This window comes from Struthio camelus, chromosome 26 (genome assembly GCF_040807025.1).
Source record: "Struthio camelus isolate bStrCam1 chromosome 26, bStrCam1.hap1, whole genome shotgun sequence".
Classification (NCBI taxonomy): domain Eukaryota; kingdom Metazoa; phylum Chordata; class Aves; order Struthioniformes; family Struthionidae; genus Struthio; species Struthio camelus.
In genome coordinates, this window is record NC_090967.1 from 589,221 (window position 1) to 610,980 (window position 21,760).

A 21,760-nucleotide genomic window follows, 5' to 3' on the forward strand; every position below is an offset into this window, starting at 1 on the left:
TTCAAATTTCTCATTATTCGTTGTTTTTTTAGTTGCAGTGAGCTTGAGGATCCACTGTTTTAAGTCTTTACCAATAGCACTGTAATCTGTGCAGGCAGGAGAGAAGATCTGGCAGAACTCTAAGGGATTGTGTGGAGAGACTCATCATGCATCCCAACTTACATAAGAAACCTGTGCAGCGGCCATTAAGTTCCCATCTTTTATTTCAGCATTAAGACTCTCTCCATATTGTAGTGTCCAAAGTTCATTATTGAGAGGGAACAGATATGAAAAGCAGGATGCATCTCGGCTATCTTCTGGTGCTTATATGCATGCTACTTGTCTAGACTCCTCTTACGTAGTCAATGGAGAGAAATGGACAATTCCAGGTGCCAGTTACCCCACCATAGAGTAGGTATCTAAACAGGCCTGATAAATTACCCAGTTAATTAACCAGCTTTAAAATACTATCTTGAAACAAGATGATTGGTGCTTCAAAAGTGTCAATTTCTCTGTTTATAATTGGTGAAATCTAGATAATTAGCTTAGTTACAGACTTCAGCGTAAGACTCAGCAGCGCACACTTAGATATCTACTGTAGACTGCAGTGCTGAAAGCTACTTGGAGTCTGCCTTACCTCTACCAGTGTAGCTAAGCGTGGACTTTTGTATGCCCTAACTTCCCTAAGTATAGATGAATTGCTTTTGTTAAATTTGTAAAACCAGCACCTGTAATGGACAGTGTTGGTAAATGTTGATATTTGTGATGCATCCAGTTGATCATATATGATCAGAAGGGAGGTATGACCTAGGAAGATGCAGAGTTTTTTTAATGTAAAATATTTTTAAACAACTTAAAAACTGCCCATACTGCAAAGGAGTTATCCAACTCCTTTTTGTTGTCCAACTCTGTATTTGTAAATATAGAAGAGGGCATAAAAACTGACAAACCTGGGAGAAAGGGGGAAGAAAGGCTGAAGTTAACAACAAAAAATTAATTCTGATTCTTTGAATGCTTTTTGAAATTAATAAGAAGAAAAATACTAGTTTGCATGCAAAACTTGACTTATGGAATTTAATAACTTTTGCTCTTCATTTGTTGTAAATAAGGTGCAATTTATATTCCTTCTAAATTAGCAAATACTTAAAAAGCCCTCAAGCATTACATTGACTCTAGCGTAAAACTTTTATGTATAGGAATAAGAAAAAGAGTCTTTGGGGCACTATTTTCTACGTGTGCAATTGCAGAATGCTTTTGACATAATCTGTAAGAGAAAAAAGCCAGTAGTATACCCTCAAACAAGCATTCTTCCTTCTCTGTTGATAATGCAAACTTATTTGTATATATTGCAAAGAATACATACTGTGCATATCCTCAGATCTTCCTCAACTCATTAGTTACGCTCAGGTTCTGATCCAACTTCACTGGAATAATGGAAGCCTTACTGATTTTTTTTTTTCTTCTCCCCCCCCCCCCCCCCCCCCCCCGTGAATTGGGTCAAGAGCGTCTCTTTTTGGAGAAAGCAAATGATATTAGTGGGAATTTAAGCTATTTCCAGGTGTCTTATGCTGTGGTATGCTGGAGGAGGGGCAGAAAGGATATGAGGTATCATTTTGAGAGAGCAATGAATTCAGCTACATGAATCATTTGTGTAAAAGGCCTTTGTGGAGAAGGCTGTGTTTGGAAGCCTATATTTTAAGGCTATAATTGGAACAGAAGGTTAAACTTAGGGACAGATCCTTAGCTGGAAAATCAACACAGTTGCAATTAGACCTGGTAGATTATTTTCACTCTGTTAAAACAACCTGTAAGCATCCATGTACAGCAGGTCTTTCCATCCCTCCAGTTAGTTAAAATGATTCTCACTATTCGTACTGACCGTCATGGAGAGAAAGAGGAACGCTTCAACCAACTGTCCTCCTATTTTTATGTAACGACTGGAAAATCTTGTTGTGTCCAAATTTTAATTTTGAGCTATAGACAAAAATATACTTGAAATCTTAATTTTTAGATGACATCCCACTATAAAGAAAAAAAGCAATGGCTGAAAAAAAAAATCTCTATATTTAAAAAAAAAAAAAAACACCCTTACAAAGTGCAGTCTGGGCAGTAGACAAGGGCTGCTGGCATAAGGTGTCAGATTTTTGTCCCATCTCTACTATTTAATCTCATGCAGTTCAAATTTTCCAATATCTGCTGATTTCTCTGACCTTGGACAGAGCTATACTTAAAAACTAGTGGCATAAAACCTTCAAATCCCAGTTGCTTCAGACAGGGCAACAAGTTTGCAGATATATCCTCAGTATGCAACAAGCATTTGGCTCTGTTTCCCTCTTTGGAACAACCGAACGGTAGAGCCGTGCTATGCATGTGCTCTTTGGAGCATCTGAGGATTTTTCTGCTTTTTGTGCCAAGTAAGGCTTTTATCTTGCAGAGCACCCATATGTGACATTCAGAATGTCAGTGTTGTAGCACCAAGATCCCTTTCTTGGGATTGAGAACGCAGTGACCTACACCTGACAGATGTTAAAATGAACTCCTGTCTGTTCGATCAAGGTTTCTTCAATCATTTCAATCACGTTATCTTTGGGCTGCAGAAGTGAGGTCTCTACAGAAGGAAACTTGTCTGTGTTACTTACTGGATCTTGCTGCAAAAAGAAAAAATGTGATTTTAATTTCTTCAGTGAGCCCATCCCTTGTTTCTGAGTATAATCCTAATATCTTCTCTGTTCCACTGCTCTCCCAGACAAGCTATACATACTTTTGGAGGTTTTGGGGCAAAGTCTTTCTCACAGACATGTGCTATGATGCCAGCAGCCAGTGCATCGCCAAGGACGTTGGTCATGGTTCGAAATCGGTCCCTAGAAGAAAGAGAGCCATGAGATAGAGATGGCTGTGATCTTTTATGGCTTTAGAACAGGTGAACCTTTGTCCCTAATGTCTCTATCGCTGTTTTTGCTAACAGCAAGCTAAGTACAGTAGTGCTCTCAGCCCTGTGCAAATACAGACAGAAGATGGAACAGGGTCTGCCTGAACCCAGTGCGTTAAGGCAATGCGTGCTCATCTTTTTAGTGCACAGAGGTGACTATGCCACTACTAAAGCTGGAGCATCTTGTATTTTGCTTCAATGTGTGGGTGAGCTGCCTTGGTGCATCACAAAACTCCCCAAGATGCCTTCTGGGGAGGAAGTCTTGCATTTATTCATCTACGTGCCAAGTGCCTCTTCACATCAGTAGAAAGTACCAGCAGCATTGTAGCAGGTAGTATTACTATGTACCTGTAGTACTCAATGATTTAACTCGCTTTGAGCTTTAGTCTTACAAGTTCATCTGAAAAATTTAACTTCCTTTTTTGTGAAAGAATGAGAAAAACAGCCATGATACTTGATGCTGTTTCCCACTCTCTAGGATGGCTGGGAAGAACAACACAGCAACCCACGTGTCGGTTGTGCAACTATCAGTCAGTATTTACTTTGTATGTTTTCCTCATCAAGCTGATTTGCTTCACTTTTATCATAGTACTTTAAAATGGTACATTTCACAAACAGCGTATGTTTGGACTTTTATTCTGGTTGTCCATGACAAATGTAATCAACTATCATTTTTTGTCTCAAGATCAATCTGGTCTTCAACCATCAAGACAGGTATCTCCTTAGAATATAAATTTCCTCAGTGTAGGTTGTAAGAATATAAATTTCCTCAGTGTAGGTTGTAGTGCTTTGAAAGTGTCATCCATACTTTTAGAAAAGCTAATGATATTTTAGTTCTGGTGGCATGTGTCCTTGAGATAGAAGTTGTCTATCCATGCAGGTTTTTTGCTACATCTGTTCAAACACTGGTTGTCTGATTTTCTGCTGTGATTTGGTGTAGCAACCAATTCATACTTCAGTTAGTCACTAATCTGATATGACACTAATCCGTAAGCTTTTCATTTTTTTAATCTCTCCCTCCTCTTTTATCCCTTTCCTAGTTAGGAGACAAGAATGGTACTTTCTAATCATGAAAATTCCCACATCACAGTAACAGGAACAGCGAAGTAGGTGAGCATATATTTTGAGTATTTGTCAGTGTTTAGCTTTGATTTATATTTTATATGGACTTATCTGATTGACTTTTTTATTCTGGAGATCTTGTTTTTGTCCTAAACAAGTTTCTTTCCACCCCTTTTTTCTCTCTTTGTTGTTGACATCCTCGTGGCTAGCTTTCATTTCTCCTTGTAGGAAGCCAGAGACCTTTCACGCTATTCGCATCTTGTTCATCTTGCAGAGAAAATATTCCACCAAAGCAAATACTTTACCTTCTAATGCTTACCTGTCCAGCAAATCATTCTCGGAGTCATGCTATCCACCCTCCTTTGCTCACAAAATGGACAGCTTGGAGAAGACTGGAACTTGAGGCATTTCTAGGGAATACGGTAACTAGCAGCCTTACATGATAATGTTTCATAAAGACAAGAAAACGCTTCTGCTTTCCTCCTTCCTTCCTATTTCTCACTAGGGGGGAAAGTGGCATCCTTTTGATCTCCTAAAAGTATATGTATACGTTTCAGAAAAAGTGAATTCTTTTGTCCTCTTTGAGACCTCCAACAAAGTTATAATATACAATCAGCTAGGAATTTGGATTAAAAAAAGCCACACAAGCTTGTTTTTTTTCAAATTGGGGACCTCACTTTGAGACAATACGTGAGTTCCATCACTGCTTATTCCAAATACAGTCCATAATGAGGCTCTAGACAGTGATGGACACTCCAGAATGGAAATGCCTCAGATCAGCAGCCATTTAGGAGACTATTGGCCTATAGTTATCCTAGGCTATTTCAAGGAAATGATAGCTAAATGAAGTCTTACGCTTGATCCTTGGCCTTCCTGCGTGTGACCCATTAGTCTCTGTTTATCTCCATTAGAACTGCTTCAGGAAATTGAAATACATAACCATTAATAGCTGGCACTTAGCACCCAACCTTAACATTGTATATGGCAAATACTTACAGAGCCCAGTCTACAGCAATGATGAGTGTAATATCATCAGTTGGCAGCCCAACAGAAGTTAGCACAATGACCATTGTAACAAGTCCTGACTGGGGGATCCCAGCTGCACCTATGCTGGCTGCTGTTGCTGTTATGCTGCAGAGATAAGATCACAGCATTATTGTCACAAAGTTTTTCAGGGGCTTTGTTTCCATGACAAAATAAGATTAATTAATACATTTCATTGTTTTAATCTAATATCCAACAATTACGTGAGCTAGGATGCTTTGCTGACCTGGACGGATTTCTCTAGAGTATAGTGATATCTCATTGCTCATTCATGCTTCTTAGGCTTTCTGACACTTGCTCAGCTGCCTCCGTCATCTGCAGACCTACCATTTGAGATCATGAGGGCCATCTAATCTGTTAAATAACTTAGTGCTCCCATCCTGATCTGCACTGTATATATGTGTGTATGTTTGCTCCCACCTCTCTCTTGGAATAGGCCATCAAGCTCTCTGAAAGGTGAAAGCAAAGTCCAATGTTGGGGATAGTTCACTCTTGGGAGCAATCCCTCATGGAAGAATAGGATCAGGTCTGGCTTTCTCCATCCTTCCCAGTCTTTGTGCTATCCTAACAGACCTTGTGCCCCTAAGTACCTGTGCACATCATGGCCTACAGCGTGCAAAAGGTACTCTTGGCTTTGTGCTTAGAAAACACCATTCTATTGGCTGTGCATGGGGCCTGGGGGAATTTTTTTCTCTTCTTGCATCATTTTTAACTCGTCAGGTCTGTGTCTGGTTTCATACTCACACCCAGAAAACACTTGTACAGGCACTGTTCAGGGGACAGAGCAAAGGCAAAAACAAATGGTCAAAGGCAGATTTAGATGTCGATGTTACTGGGGAGGGGAGGGTGTCTGTGGAACTAAACTTACGGAATGAATGACCTGTTGAGTGTTTCAGGACAGAGACTGTAAAATGCATATCAGATAAATGAAAAAAAAATGGATGCAGGGTGGGAGGAAAGCAGCCATACAGACCAAGAGCAAAGACTCACATTTTGTTCTGTTTCACTGCAAACAGCCTGAGGGTAGATACTTGGTCAAAAATTCTCAAGGAAGGTTTTCCAACCTCAAGGAGGGTTTTCCAATTTTTGGAAGCAGAGTTAGAGATTTTCAATGTCCCATGGTAGGTAGCTCCCACCCAAAGTTACTAAATATTTGAAATATTTTTTATGTATTTTTATCTAGATAGGTGCTTTATTTCTATGCTCATAAAGTGAGGATATTCCATTCTTGAAGTGGAATAAGTTATTCCAGTATAAACACTACTAGGCTAATATAGTTCATCCATGCTGTGGATGTTGATCTCTTTAGCTATGCTGTTTTAGTTAGCAGTCTACTTTTTACCTACAGGCAAAGTCTTAGATTCTGCAGCACGTTCTGTAGGTGCAGAACCAAAGCTTTCCCTAGCATATGATATAAGAGAACTCATATTACACTGCCGCTTTCCCTATTATTCAGCAAAGTTAACAGAGTTAACTTTGAATGTGCCGTAGAAAGATCTCTGCTAAATGGGAAATTTGTGAGATGTTAAAATAATGTCTCTCAACGTGAATAGCGAAAAATAGTTTAGATACTGCAAATAATAAAAAAATTACCTTATAGTTATAATTTGTCCTAAATCCAAATCATATTCATTAACCTGAGCAATAAAGATAGCGGCAACTGCTTCATACAGCGCAGTGCCATCCATATTTATGGTTGCACCAACGGGAAGGACAAATCGTGCCACTCGTCTGTCTATTCCGTTGTTTTCCAGAAGACACTTCAGAGTGATGGGCAAGGTTGCTGAGCTGCAGGACAAGAAATGGTGAATATTTCTCTTCTGTATCTTTTGCGTTGAGCACTCTGCTAGCTGTAGTAATAGAAATCAACCTAACAGTATAGAAATACAGGTCCTCCTGAGGTTAAATGCAGCAGCAATGTTATACAAGTTGCTATAGCAAAGAAAGGAAGGATACATTTCTTCAACAGCTGGTACCTGGGGAACATATATAATTAGCCAAGAAAAGCTCTGTGTAATAAGCCTGCTTTTGTCTGTTATCCCTACAAGAAAAATTTCCAGAATGTTACTTCAGCAGTCAAAGAGATCACTCTGTATGGAGAACTTCATGTGACGGTTAAAATTTTGTTGTGCGTCCCTGTTTCCCAAGCTAATCTGACGACGCCTTGAATGTTGGCATACGGCAGAATCTGCTAGCATTGGCAATGCTGGTGTTTCAGCCAGGCTCCTTTATTTCTGGTTTGTTTCCTGCATGCTACAAGTAGGCAGTAGCAGCTGCCTCAGTTCTTGTACCCCACTGACCTTTCTTTCTTGTTTCTTTCTAGTGAGAAGATACATGGGATGTAACACAGGAGTCAGGATAAGGAAATGGAGGGCAAAGGCAGAATGGAAGAAAGAAAAAGAGCGCAGAAAAGAAGCTGACAGGATTACGAGCACGTAAACTGTAAACTCTGAGACAGGGACCCTCTTTTCATTTTGTTGCATGCAGTGAACGATACAACAGCCCACAGTCCCTAAGTGGGGTCTGTCGGCAGACTGCGGGACTGTAACAAGGTGGACAGTTTTCCCACCATCCTCTACACTAGCAGCTCTTCAGCTTGCCTAGCTGGCTCTAAAGCAGTAGCTGTCCTATGGACAGCACATTGAAATAGAGAAACCTTCTACCATTATGGTGGTGGCACTGCAGAAATCCATACTGACCTCTGGGTTTTGCCAGGAGGCCCAGGAGCTCTGCACTTTGCATAGCAGTTATTTTCTGAAAAGGTTGTTCCTAGAGAAACTCTGCAGCAAGCTGGGCCTGCTCTATGTTCTCTCCTGGAAGCAGAGAGGAAGAAAAAAGTCTCCAAGGCAAACAGGGAGCTGATGATTGTGGTTAATTGGCAGAGAAGAAGAAACAGGGGTGGATCCATTTTTCGTGAAGGGCAGAAGGAGGACAGAAGAAATTGTGCTGTGTTCTTTCCTCCCTTTTCTGATAAATCTGACTTCATGCACTTGAAAAATGCAAAGGCGCCGTTTTACTGTGATACTTGCGTTTCTCTGCCAGGCCCTTCTGCTTTAGAGGTATGGAGATGGAGACCCAAATTTGGGAAAAGATGAAATAGTAATACTAGTAGAAGAGTCCTGCAGAGGTGTGTGGCGGGGGGGCAAACCTGTAGAGTTTTACTGGGATTATGTAGAGAAGCAGCATTACTTCAGAGAGGCCAGAAAGACCCTTTAGCTGGTCAAATGTTTTCTAAGAAAACTGTTTTAACTTATTTGCCTTTCAGAAAGGGTGATAGTTTCTAATGTAAAGTTTCTTCATTATTTTTAAGAATATTTTTCAATAAAAACTATATACAGAAAAAAAAGTCCAAAATTATCAAACATTATTAAAATGGTTGTGGTTAGAAAAAGGTAGATAAAACTTTTCCTTGAAGGAGCTTGGGATACAGTAGTTAGTTAAGAGTTTCAATAAGGTGTCCAGTAGATGTTCTGATGTTTTCAGTTAAAATTCAGGATCATAACAGCACACACTTTTTAAGTCACATATAAAAGTCCTATTTTGAATTCTTTGAAAGAAAACTAACTGCAATAATTGAAAACAAGCATGCATGCAAACATTGTTGCTTTGTTTTGTGAAAACACCAGGAGAGTGTGAGCTAGATGGATTTGAAGATGCAGGAGGGCTCTTCCCACTGGGGATGGGTGCCATGCAAAACATCCTATTTCCTACTAAGATCATTTGAAAGCAGTCTCACTTAAAATAGTGCTGGAGCTTTTTTTTTTTTAGGTCTAAAGTACATCTATTCTGCAGCTGGCCAGAAGGAGTTTGCATAAGCATTTTCTTTTGGTATTTAAACCTTTTTGAAAAACTAGAACTCATGTGTTGCTTAGCAGATATTTGTCTCTAACTGCTACACACAGCCAGGTCTCCCAGAGCTAAACCGGATTCATTCTCAAGTATATCAGTGTAGTTAGTAAACGGAGGCCAGTCTTTTCATACCTGGAAGATGTAGCTAAGGCAATCAGCAAGGCTTGCAATATCCCCCGGATGAAAGCAAAGGGATTTTTCTTGGTGATGAGTATGAAAAGCAAAGGTAAGAGAACAAGTCCATGGATGACTAGCCCTGACACTACTGTAATAGCATACAGTCCCAGCTTCTTTCCTATAACAGATGGATCTTCCATCTCCAAGATCTTCCCAGCAATGAGAAATACAATGCCAAAAGGGAAGTACCTGCAAAGAAGACAAATAAAAATTCATTTTAGAGGATGCAGCAATCTTTGGTGCAGTGTGATGCTGTCATGCTAAAATAAGTCCGTTGTTCAAAATAGGTATTATAAGCTTGCCTACCTTAAGTGTCTATAGTCAATAAAAATACACTATTCTGAAAGAATATAAGGTTGCAAACTTGAGCACTCTAGGAAATTCTAGTGTTAGGTTGATCTTTGCAAGTTTTACTCAGCCCTGTGCCTGTAAGCACTAGGATGAAGGCTTTGATTATGTGGTCCTATCTCTTTCTTTTTCCCCCCACAAAAACCTGTCGTTTTCAGGATGCTCGATAGATGACCAGCATGTGCTGGTTCACATGCCCACATGAAGGTTTTCTCTCCGCAGTTTATGAGCATCACCATGCATAGGCGACTCAGCTATGAATCATCGCATTTTGCTCATGTTATGTTGATTGCAGAAAGGGGAATATTTTATCCTCCGGAGTTGTAACATCCGACACTTCTTTTTTTGTAGGCATAGGACTGGCATTACCATTAATTAGCAGGTAAGACACTACTCAATTAGATCAATGAGGAACAGATTTACCAGACTGCCATTGAGACAATTTTCATAACTGCTTCATTCAGGCACTGGCATACGTTAACTAGTGGAGCTCCTCGCTCACCCATTTTTCCCAAGAGAAGTCCTGCAACCAAACACATTGATTTCTATTATTAAATAGTAGGAAATAACAGTGTGCAACATGCATCTTGCAAGCTCTCAGAAAATCAGACTAAATACAAATTTCCAGAAATGCCTTATGAATTGTGGCAATCAGCAGTGTGGAGGCAGCATCCAGCCCCACTGTTATAACACTGTACAAAGACGGAGAAGAAGATAGTCCTCACCAGTGAGGAACTCATAAATGTGTTCATGTCATCTGTCATTAAATTGATTCTTTTTGAACCATACTTTCAGAATGAGACTAACTGACCTGCAAAACAACAGTTGAGCCTCAAAGAATGGTTTTACTAGCAGCACAGAGTTGTTGCTTGCTCGCTGCTTTATGCTTAAATATCAGTAGTTCTCAGCGCCTCAGACGCTATTCCCTGATGGTCTAGATAACTCTGTGTTTAAACAGCCCCTAGTCTGGCCTAAAGATTTTTGTGGATAAAAGCCAGTATAAGGGCAACACTCAAGTTCTGTGAATTGTATTAACTCCAGTGAAGACAACGCACAAACAAAACAGAACACAAAGAAGAGTAAAATTTAGGGGAGATCAAATTGATGCCAGTGGCCTTCTTTGCTCCAAGCCAGATAGAAGCATCCAGCCTTTACTCCAAAAAACCCAAGTCTAGGGCCTAGACTAGTCTTTGAACAGATAACTGATAAACTCCTCACTGCTGCTAAACACTGAAACAGTCACTTCTAGGGATGGCTAAGCTGTATTTTTGCTATACTTTGGTTATGTTAGAATAATCCAATTCTTGAAACAAAATTAACTTTTTAAAAGACAAAGCTCTGATCTCAACACCCACACTGGCAAGGAGATGGGGCAATAATCTCAGAAGAGAAAAGCAGCTTCCCTTTGCTCGTTCCGCTGGGCTGGAGGAGGGCACATGTTCTGCATCCAAGAGGTTTGTATGTTCCCTGCACATGAGACCACGTGAAGTCAGTGGTCTGCAGATGATGCTTGTCATTGGGACAAATGTTTAGCATAGACAACTCTTTTAATCTTTAAGGAGCTTGAAGTGGGTCTGTCTCTGCCCAGCCCCACTTCAGCCATCTGCTCCAGGCCAGTCACTGTATCATAGCCTTTAAAACTGTCCAGCCTCCTCTGCCATTGATGGCAATCCCATGTGCTCCATCGGTATTCTCCCTTGCTTGTATCACTACGCTAAATCTTACCCCCTAAATCTTCTAATTAACTTTTGTTTCCTCACACACTAAGTTCAACTCCTTGCCCTCATCTCTTAATCTTCACGTAATCCTGCCACCACAATAATCTCATTTCCTCCTACTCTTTTCTCTCCTGATTCCTCCATTCCTCTCTTTCTCACTCAGCTTTGCACCTAGTGTCTTTTTATCTTGTGCTTTGAGTCATCTCCAAGTTCTTGCTTCCAGTAACTCTGTCCTTTAAGCCTGTTTCATCCTTGTACCTTTCACTTATTCTCTCCATCCAATCTCTGCTCCTTCTTCCTTCCTTAGATTGCTGCCCAGCACCTTGCCCATGTTGTTTTGCAAGTTGTTCAATGCAGGCAGCTTTTCTTATTTTCTTCATAAAGAGCTGTTATAAATTTCTTTAGATTTATGAGTGACATTCACTAAATTTGACATGGTTTTCAAATGCTACCTGCTCAGTGAGTTTGAACACTATGCCAGTGAGAAGGGTTTGGATTGTTTGTAACTAGCTGTTTCCCAGGTAGAGTCTGCACAAGTTACAGCTCACTTTAATACACTTCATAAAATGGCTCATCCAACTTGCATTAACATTTGTAAACCCTCAGGAAACATGCTCAGACTATGAAGGCTCATAGTGCAAATCTGGAGAGGATACAGCCTTCTCCATGCATAACGATCCATTGTAACACCTTTTTATGAGCTCTGTTAACTGCAGCACCAATTAAGGTGTTGTTATAAACTCTGTGCTGTGCCCGTTCCCAGAGGACACAAGCAATTAGAGCTGAAATGGCCAGTCCTTGTACCTCTCAGCATCCCTGGCTTGATTTACAGCCCAGTGGCCACACCAGTTACCGCTCTGGGTTGCACCCATCACTAAATATCCCTGCGAGTTTGGTTATGGAGTAACATGAAGACTGATTCTGTATTAAGCAAGTACCTATTGTTGCTGAGAAGATAACGATCCCCAAGACATTCATTTCATTGCTGGTCCCAGGCAGGGTTCTGTAGGTCATTTCAGGAGATGGTGTAATCTCAAGAAACATAGGCCGATGGATTTCTGGGTTTTCATCATCGGGTGCAAAGTAAATAAAACTGAGAGATTTCCCAGGGATCTTTGGAAGGCCTGGAGACTTCACCACTGGAACAACAACGGTTCGATACTGGAACAAGAAAAAAAAAAGTGAGGTCAATGTCCTGCTGGCAATAGGCTCCATCCTGCTCTAAATTCATTGACAAAGCCATCACCTGCTCAAATGGTCCTGGAGGTTCAAAGCTTGCTTTTCAGGCAGTAGAGTGATGTAAGAAAGGCAAGAAATGGGCGAGGGAAACTGTGATTGTTCCCTGCAAATCGCAGCACAGCCATCTTAAAGGAAGACCGTGCATCTCCAGACACACGTGTGGCATCTGAAAGTGAGATCCCTGCAGGATCACCTGTGGGAGAGGTAGCCTCGAAGGCAGGGGTGACTGAGTAGCTTCCCAGCTAGGAGGGACCAGCTTCAGCTTTGCATCTTAGTCTCTCTCCTCTCTTGTGGTTCTTATATTTCCCTTAGTTTTTTCCCCCTTTTCTGAATGTATAGGAAGAGATATCATGTGGTTTTGTATAGCAGCCTTTCCAGATGGAAGGCAGGCAGGTGTGTCCCTGTGGTGCGGTGTCACCCACAAGCAGCAATTCTAGCATGGCCAGCAACGACCTGATCTGCCAACCCTGTGCGCCCCAGCACCCTCAGGAAGAGGCACCCACCCTGGGGTGGGTGGAAACTAGCTGAGGCAGCAGACAGGGCTGGGAGGGACATGGAGGGAAGGAAAGGGGATCACGGTCAAGCTGTGGCCAGGTAAGGACCCCAGGCCAGGGACAGCAGCCCCATCTGGAGCTGAGTACTGTCCCAGCATCTCCAGAACTTTGAGCTGACCGAGGCTCTGGCGCCAGCTGAACTCACCTGCTGAAATGAAGCTTCTATGAGATTAGACGGAAACATGTTCCTGTAAGAGAGTAATTGCACAGAGGTTAAAGCACCTTGTGAGCCTGCAGGGAACCTGGGAAGTTCCTCTGGTGGGTGAGAGACCAAGAGGACCACTACTGCTGACACCTGCTTGATTTTCTCAGTGCAAGCCAGGGGGAAGCGAGACTGGTTGGTGAGCAAAGAACAGAGCTGTGGATCATGTATGTAAACTGGAATCACAGAAAGCCAGAGGCTGGGATGGATGTCTGGCATCTCCAGCCCCCTGTTCAAAGCAGAGCCACCTGCAAAGCTAGTACAGGTCGCTCAGAGCCTCGTCCAGTTGACCAAATGCCTCCATGAATGGAGATTCCCCTCCAGCCCCAGTGCTGCACCACTTTCACCAGTTAACACTAGTTTACTTTTAGTGCTTTAATCCAGCACTGGGCCAACTCCTGTTTGTTTTCACTTTGCAAAGTTCAAGGAGCTGCAGGGCTTGGCATATCACAGCCAGGACTTCATAGGAAGAACCTCCAAACTTTGCATTTCAGTGCGAGCAGGGCACTGAAAACTCTCCATTCACTGCCACTCTGCCCTGCATCGCTGCTGGCTCGAGGGAGAGCACCGGGAGCAGCTTTGCTGTCCTGGAGGACAGCAAGGCAGGTAATGGAGTGACTACAGGGACGTGCATGGCAAAAGACATTACCCAAGAAGTCGCTGGGCTTGGGCTTACTGGTCGCTCAGGGGATGCTGGCTTTGTGTGGGACAGGAGCTGTCTGAACAACCCTTACCAGGACCGTGTGTAGGGGAGGCCTAAGGTGAGCACCCACCCCAAGCCAAATTCACTCCTGCCATGAGGATGTGCCATTTGCTCCATGGAGGAAACAATGCCACTCACTCCATGCTCAATGTGGCCAATGTTTCTCACATTTCCCTTGAGATATCAATATTTCTCACTGTCTTGTGGGAAGATCTTGGCTGTGAAACACTATCAGAACTTATAAAACCCAGGATCATCCTGAAATCCTGTGACATACCTGATTAAATCCAGTAAAGCATCGGCAGAGCTGAGCACCACTTTCCCCACAGAATATTCCTCCTTCTGGGCTGCTGCGCCAGGGTGGATGCTGACCACGAGAATGATCCCAATGGTCACAGCCATGAAGGTTGTCCAGAGATAGTAAGTGATTGTGATCACCCCCATCTTCCCGCAGGCCTTGGAGTCCATGGTTGCCAGCCCAGACATGAGGCTGGAATGGAAAACATTGTAGTCAGCATCCGCTCCCATAACTGCACAAGATGCACCTGATGGACCAGATCTCCAACATGCAACAAGATTCCATAGATACTCCTTTTACTGATGCTTAAAGGTGTCACCGAGCTCTTGCACATTCATGAGCCTGGGCAGTAGCTCTCTGCAGGATCTCGCTGACTGTCCCCGTGCTCCCTGGATGGGCAGGGGGCACAGAGGTATGTAGGTGACAGCTTTGTGTCCCTTTACAAGATCTGGCTGGCCATTTTTGTTGTTTTCCAAGGGATAACAAGTAAATACTCGGCATATTTTGATAGTGAATAACTAATACTGTTCTTGTTCTGTACGATCTTGTCCTTTTAAACCTCTGACGCACTAATGCTGCAACTGCATATCTCTTTTGACAATGCAGAAAGGTATTAGCAAGGTTTATAAAATCCTGATGGGGATGGACCCAACTTCCCCAAGATAAGAGCCACTGGTTCAGACTTCATGAACGTGTAAGCTCCTTCTAAGAACTAGCCCATAAGCTACTTTTAAACAAAACTGAGCTAAAAATAGAGAGCGTATTGCAGGCTGTGAGCCCAGTAGTGAGAGCAGGCTGGCCGTGTGCTGGTGGTGCTAGTGCTCATGGCAAACAGGAGTATTTGGGGTTGCAGCGTGGAACCGTGGTAGGGTGACCACGGTGGTGGGACCACAGTAGTGGGACCAGGGCAGTGGGATCATGGTGGTGGGATCATGGTGGTAGGATCGTGGTGGCCCCGAGCACCCTCCATGGCAGCAGCAGCAGTGCTGGAGGAGCAGGGAGCTCTGGGAAAGAGACACATGTGCACACATGTGCAGGTACACACATGCACACACACACACACACACACACACACACACACACACACACACACACACACACACACAGGATGGGAAGAGGGCTGCCGATCTCCTAACCTCTGTTAGTAACTGCTTCACCTCTCGCAGGACTCTGCAGAGCCTTGACCAAAACTGCTGACTGCATTTGCTGCTGGCCCACAGACCCCTGGCTGGGATGGAGCTGCAAGGCTGGGGCTGTGAGGGGGTTGATGCCACCCTTGGGTACATGCAAGGGCTGGCCAGGATACAGATCCCCTCCTTGCATTTCCAGGAGGAGAGAGGCTGGGAAGTTCAAGAGGCCAAAAAAACCAATGCAGAGGTTGGAGCTGTCCAACGTGAGGCTGAAGGAGCTCAGCTTGGTGAGCTCCCTGCAGAGAAGGATAAAAGGTGCTGTGGTTGTTGCAGAGAGGCACCTGGAGTGGTAAGGCATTAGAACCGGCTCCTGCAGTGACTGCACAGCCTCTGACTCCCAGCCCCAACCCAGACAAATCCAGCCCCCAAACAGGCAGTCTCCTACGGCATGGTGCATCAATCACCACTGCATGGCTTAGGACCAGGCACAAGCCATGAGCAATTCCTTGTGCCCAAGTATTGTCCAGGAGGCCCTGCTATGCATCTGCCATATCCATCCCTGCCCATTGCATTTGGAGCAGCCTGTACGCCTCCTGCCCCAATGGCTGATGTGGCCCCGAAACCCAGCCCCATGCACCTCCATGCCACAGCTCTGCTGCAGCACTGGTCACTGGGTTGAAGAGCTTGGCGCATGGTGAGGGGGTCGCCTGGGCTAGACAGCATTGTGAGGACTGGATGGAGCTGAGATGTGCCTCCCTCGAGGCTGTGGGTGCAGAGGGGGCAGAGCCATCAGCCAGCTGGGACTCAAAGTCCAGGGGATGTCACCAGCCCCCCTTGGGTGCTGGTGAGACCCGCGCAGCAGGGGCGAGCATGGCTGTGGGAGCACTGTTCTACATTCTGTCGATCCTTAGCACATTCCCCAGGTCCTGAAGGCAGGAGGACATTTGTGGAGCATCAGGCAGAGGCACTCAAGGGCGGAGTGGGGGACTCAGAGGAGAGAGCCTGCAATCTGGACATCTGCCCCCTGGCCTTGCTTCAGTACAGGTGGGATGTTGAAGGGGATCACAGTGGGTTTGATCTACGCTTGAAAACAGCCAAAGCTGGCGTCTTCCACAGCATATTGGGGCAAATTGCAGGTCCTCATGCACCAACATTGCAAGGGGATTATCCAGCCCCAATTACCTTGCAACATCCCTTGCAAAGGCAGCACTTTCACCCAGTGCCATCCCAGTGGTGTGGGACTGTCACTGACTGCAGCAAATGGGCTGGCACACCCATGGACCTCCTTCAAAACACTTTTCAATACTAGCAAGTTTTTGCCTAGCTTGAAGCTATTTAAAGATTGCTCTTTTTTTAGGGAAAACAAAGCTGTATTTCCCAGGAAAAAATCCACTACGGTGTTTTCTGGATGTCTCTGATGAGTGTCTCCACTATATGAAAAACAGCCCAGGCAGAAGCACAGCGATAACAGCCTGCTGCTCTTACACAGCGTTTCCCAAAGGCAGTCAAGACCATTATTCCCACTTCAGAGCTTGGCCTAGCCACAAGGTCAGGCTGCAAAAACACTGTGGTGCATGGGGCCCAGGCAGCAGGTCCCTCCGGGCGCCTGCCAGGACGAAGAGTGCTGCTGAGGCTACATGTTTGAGTGGGACAAAGTGATTTATATTGTTACACTGTAACTTTTGAAAAGTTGAACTGATTTATATTTTTTACACTGCAACTTTTTCAGCCTAACTTTTCAACAGTTTTTTTTCTGGGTGATGGTGTCATTGCTGGAGAATCTGAGGCTCTCCCTGCCAGGGACATATCCCCCTGCTCCCAGAATGTAAAAAGCAAAGTAAAGGCAAAAAAAAAAAAAAATCGCCCTTTCCCTGAGCTCAGGGACTGTTACAGTTCATCCCTGGGAAGTTCTGGGGTTTGATGGACACAGAGCCAGGGGATGGTGGCCTGGCTGCAGTCCGCTCGGGGCTAGCATTTTTGTGCCTGGTCTCACTGCATGACCAGCAACTTCTTGCAGAAGGACATGGCGCTGTGGAAGAAGGAACAAGCCAGGCCGGGCTGCTCTGTTCACTCTAAAGCACCATTAAATACAACCACAGAGCAGTGGCTGAGACCAAGCTGGTCCCTTGGCCAGGGCGCGGGGGCAGGTTAGATGCTGGAGAAGGGGAGCAGGATTTATCCAACATGATGGGCCTTTTGAAGCAGAAGAACATTTCTTACCTTGACGTGATAAGGGGCAGGATCAGCATCTTTAACATCCTCATGAGGAGCTCTCCAGGAAAGGAAAAATACTGCTTCTCCTGTGCAGAGAACAGAGTGACTGTATCAGGCAGTAGCTGAGAATCAGACACTGATCTTGGGATAAGGGCTCAAACCTGACAAATCTGCCTTTTTCATAGCATCCTTGGGCCCTCACCTTCCTGGTAATGGTTCCCCATGGCCCTACTGCTGTCTCCTCCTTGACATCACTACTTGTTATTAAGAAGTGGAGACTCATTTGCATATGCAAAACAGGCTGGTGGCCGCATGTGCCCCAAAACTGTCAGCCTGGCACCAGTGTCAAAAATGCAGATAGTTTGTGGCTCCAAAATGAAAGGCAAAGCTCAGGGAGAGCCCAGGAGTCTGTGCATGTGGCCCAGCCCTTGCAATACACGGAAGGAGTCCATCACCCTGGCATCCATCCACCCCTCCCTCCCCCCCATAACTCCATACAGGAGCATAGGGAAGGGCTGTCCAGTGAGAGACTCCCCAGGTCTGCCTGGACTCCACAGCCGTGACCAAAGGAAGAGCTGAGGGGTCTGCATTCTTGGGATGTTAGCAACACCAGCAGCCACATGGCCAGATGGTAAATGGATGGCATCTACCATCCATCTAACCCTTCGTTCACCCTGCTTCTTCCATCTACTGAGATTCATGCATCCATTCATCCGTCCATGATGCTTCTTCCATCTACTGAGTGGGATTCATTCATCCCTCCCTCCCTCTCTCTCTCCATCCATCTATCTATGCCCCCCCAGCCTTTCACTGTGGCCACCCTAAAGGTGTCAGGGACATGATCTGAAATGTCCCCAAATGAGGTAGGTACTTTCAGTCTACAGTAAATTAACAAACATCACTGGACTTTGAGGGATACCAAGGCAAACTATTAAAATAAATGCCCCAGGCCACTGTCCCTACATCAAACCACCCCTGCAGTCTCTTAAACCAGACCGAGATTTCCAAGGGACACTTGTGTAGAGTGCAAGGGTGTACCCAAAGGTGTCACAGGGCTACTTTGAGCAGGCCACCCCCCAAAGGCACTCAGAGACACAGGGCACTTTGAGCCTGGGACAAGTCTTGATGAGGCGGAGAATGGGCTGTCTGACACCTAGTGTATGGTCAAGAGCTCAGGGCTGCAGCTGACAGGGCAAGGCAGGGGAGTGGGGCAGAGGATGGACAAACTAAGTGCACAGCAGGGCTCGGGGGAGCAAGGTGGCCCAAGTTACTGCAGGTGTGCTTGAGGGGTTCAAACTGTGATGGCTGTAGGAAGGGGCTGGCACAAGACAACTGCAAACTTGAGGCTTGGCCAGGACCTGGCTCAGGGCCTGGGGAGTGCTCTCTGGTCTGGACTGACCCAGCTTGGTGCAGCTTGGGGACATGCTGGGCTGAGAGTCCCTGCTGAGTGTGACAATGTGTTTGGGGCAGAGGAGCGGGAAGCAGCCAAGGATGAGAGCTCAATGCATGCTGAGGAGCAGGATGCTGGGCCTGGAGCAAGGCGAGGTATGAGGGCAGGGAGATGGAGCAGGCGATGGCAGGAGCCCCATGGCTCTGCCAGCCCCATAGCTTGGTTCAGACGCAGAGGGGCCAGGAGAACTGCAGGAGGCTGGCCAGGCTCACATGGGCACATGCACTGGGACCCAGGGAGATTATGTCCTGCTTCACTTAAGTAACAGAATCATCTCTGCTACAGGCAGTGATGCTGAAGCTCTTAATTGAAGTGACAAGACATTGCTAAATCCTTGCAGATTAAACAGGGATGTTCCAGCATTTGCCAAGCTCTGCAATGTAACAACGAGCACATGGACCATCCTGCCTCTCGTGGCTACGCTAGCCCCTGGCAAAGATCAGGGGTGAGCAACAGCCAAGACGCTCACTTTCATTAAAGCCATATGGATTTTACTGCCGTGACATCTAGTAGTGCCATGCTCCTAGGAAGTCCTGAGCAATTGGACCTTTTCAGCACATTTTTTTTTCCCCAATGAATTAGTCTCCAAGGGCCAGGGGAAGGAGGTGAGCCTGGAGCCCACCAAACTCTCAGCTAGCCCTGTATTTATTTTCTGCTCCTTTTCCAGGGGTGGTAATAGGCTTTCTTTATGTGCTTCAGTTTATTCTCTGCCCAGCCTTTGGACAGAATGACAGAAACCGCAAAATAGCTCATTCCTGAGGATGCCAATGCAGCTCTGCTATTTTGCACAGGGGGGAGTTTGCTGCTGAGCATTGAGCCCCGGCTCTGGGCAGCTGGGCAGGAACAACCCCCCTTTCCCATCCCTGTCCCTCCCTGGAGGCTCCTCCAGCCCCCAGGGATCCAGCCAGTGCCTCTCCCCATTTGTCCACAGCTCAGCCTGGAGCCCCACACCTGGCCACGCTGTCTTAAATAACTCCACTCCCAGCAGAGGGTGGCAGGATTTGTCCTGCTCAGGGCTGGTGGCTTTTGTAAAATGGTGCTTGGTTAAAAAAAAAAAAAAAGAAAAGGCCCTGGGAAGAAGCTCTCATTGAAAGGTTATTTTCTTCAGCAGGAGCATTTGCTTTGAGTTTCTTGGGCCCTATGTGGGGCTGTGCCCATCTGTGTCCCTCAGCTGCATGTGTCAGGGCTGGTGTCTGTTCACCCCGACTGCTGCAAAGAAATGGCAGGCTCAACACAGCACTACTTCTTCCCCATCGCTCCCATCCCTGTCCCCAGCGGTGTCCCACTTACCAACTCTGTCAGCTCCAAAGCCCGCAACAAAAATCCCAGGAGGCATCCGGTGACAACTGACAGCATTGAAAGAGTCAGCAGGCCATTTTTGTGCCAGAAAGCCCGTATCCACTTCCAGACGCTCAGGAAACTAGCGGAAAGTGAGTTTAACAGAGCTTTTTTGAAGCGCTCCCACATGATCCTCTTCAGCTGTTCACAAGGTGCTCCTTGGAGCAGGTCCCTGTGACGGCGCCAGTGCCACCGGGCTGGCTCATTGCTCTGGGCACCCACTCCACTGATGACTGCCCTTTGCCAGGGAATGTGCCAGAGCTAAGCGTACTGGATGACTAATCCCCGGGACCAAGCAGCACTGTGCTGCTGTTGGGGAAACCTTTCTCCCTAATGGGCAGTGACGTCTTCAGCTAGTTAATCTGGGCTTGGCTTTCCAGTCGGCTCCACAAAAGCCTGGCGCCAAACCCTCCCAGGTTAACCCTTGATTGCTGCGCGGCTGCTGTGGGATCAGGGTTGTGCACTGAAGGCTGAGGGCAGGAATTAGAGCCAAGAGTTCCCTTTTCTTTGGGGTTCCTGGTCTAAGAGGGTCTGGATCCTGTCTCCACTGGATGCTACTGGAGCCTTTGTGCTCCCATCAGTTTTGAGCATGCCCCTTTCTACCAGTTGGTCAGTATAAAGGCCTTGTTAGGGGGAGAGTTTGCAAAAGGAAGACTGGTTACTAAGATCATTAAGAAGTTAATCGAAGAAGTGTCTATATTGATTTGAACAGTTTGGCAGCCCAGTGCACTGGTGGATGATGCTGAATATGCCTATAGGAATATGGGTATATAGATCCCAATAATTCCTGGCAGCTTTGCAGGGAAGCTGTCTGAGGGCCACAGGATATTTCTGGGATGCATGTTCAATAATCATTGCAGTCCACAATTTTTTAGAGTATTTCCTTGGCCAGTCTGACTTTGGCTCAGTTCAAGGACCTCTTTGGAGGAAGAGTTGCACAGGAGGCAGCTGAAGGTTGGTGCATTGGTTTAGAGACACAGCACTGGTCCCAGGCTGAAGATGATCTGGAAACTGCAGAAATATTAAAATCTGACACAACTGCACTTTCTTCGCATCCAGCCACATGCACAGGACTGCATGCAGAAGGTGGCACCAGGAGCCCTTGGCTACGATGCAGGCTGAGAGGCCATTGCAAAGAAGTGGGGTTCAAACTGAGAGAGCTGTCTAATATTACACGAGGAAACTGTGGCAGAGCTGAGAAGTAGAACCAGATTTCTCAAGTCCCACAAGGCTTTAATCTCCTGGCTAGCGCATGGAGACAACTGGGGTGCAGTGAGGGTTTGCTCAACACACAGAAATGACCCCAATGCCTGTTCATGTCCCCGTCTGGGATGTAAGGATGAGACATGCATGTAGGGAATCGGATACCTTATCTCCTCTGGTTCTGCTGCGTGTCAGCCAGGGAGGCAGCAATGACCATGAAGCAGGTTTCTCGGGGCTCAGAGCCAGTGGCGGCTGCTGCACCTTTAGGAAGTGTCTTTCCTTCTAACTGCTCTCTTTTATTTACATCTTTTTGGTAATCACAT

At 45.5% G+C, this 21,760-nt stretch overlaps 1 protein-coding gene across 2 annotated transcripts; it reads right to left on the reverse strand.

The window, feature by feature from the left end:
- Positions 1-1,452: 1,452 nt before the first annotated feature.
- On the reverse strand, positions 1,453-21,736 carry LOC104140869 (excitatory amino acid transporter 5). Of its 2 annotated transcripts, XM_009669876.2 has the most exons (11): positions 20,187-21,736; positions 17,453-17,532; positions 14,082-14,294; positions 13,045-13,087; positions 12,045-12,267; positions 9,812-9,911; positions 8,996-9,229; positions 6,608-6,802; positions 4,967-5,101; positions 2,741-2,840; positions 1,453-2,627 (listed from the first exon to the last, which is right to left on the reverse strand). In XM_009669876.2, the coding sequence occupies exons 1-11, from the start codon at positions 20,361-20,363 to the stop codon at positions 2,490-2,492; spliced, it is 1,638 nt and encodes a 545-aa protein (XP_009668171.2). In that variant the 5' UTR covers positions 20,364-21,736; the 3' UTR covers positions 1,453-2,489. The 2 variants fall into 2 exon arrangements, 1 of the variants encoding a protein (XP_009668171.2); XR_011136410.1 differs by lacking the exons at positions 8,996-9,229; positions 9,812-9,911; positions 12,045-12,267; ... (2 more) ...; positions 17,453-17,532; positions 20,187-21,736 and having other exon boundaries at positions 2,608-2,627; positions 4,290-6,741.
- Between the last annotated feature and the right edge of the window lie 24 nt (positions 21,737-21,760).

Bases quoted from the DNA above. Each gene is read 5' to 3' on its own strand.
- LOC104140869 (XM_009669876.2), bottom strand. From the start codon at position 20,363: ATGTGGGAGCGCTTCAAAAAAGCTCTGTTAAACTCACTTTCCGCTAGT. The intron at 13,088-14,081 runs GTATGTCACAGG...ACTCTCTTACAG, and splicing joins GCTTTACTGGATTTAATCAG to GAACATGTTTCCGTCTAATC. The intron at 12,268-13,044 runs GTGAGTTCAGCT...TTCTTGTTCCAG, and splicing joins TAGAAGCTTCATTTCAGCAG to TATCGAACCGTTGTTGTTCC.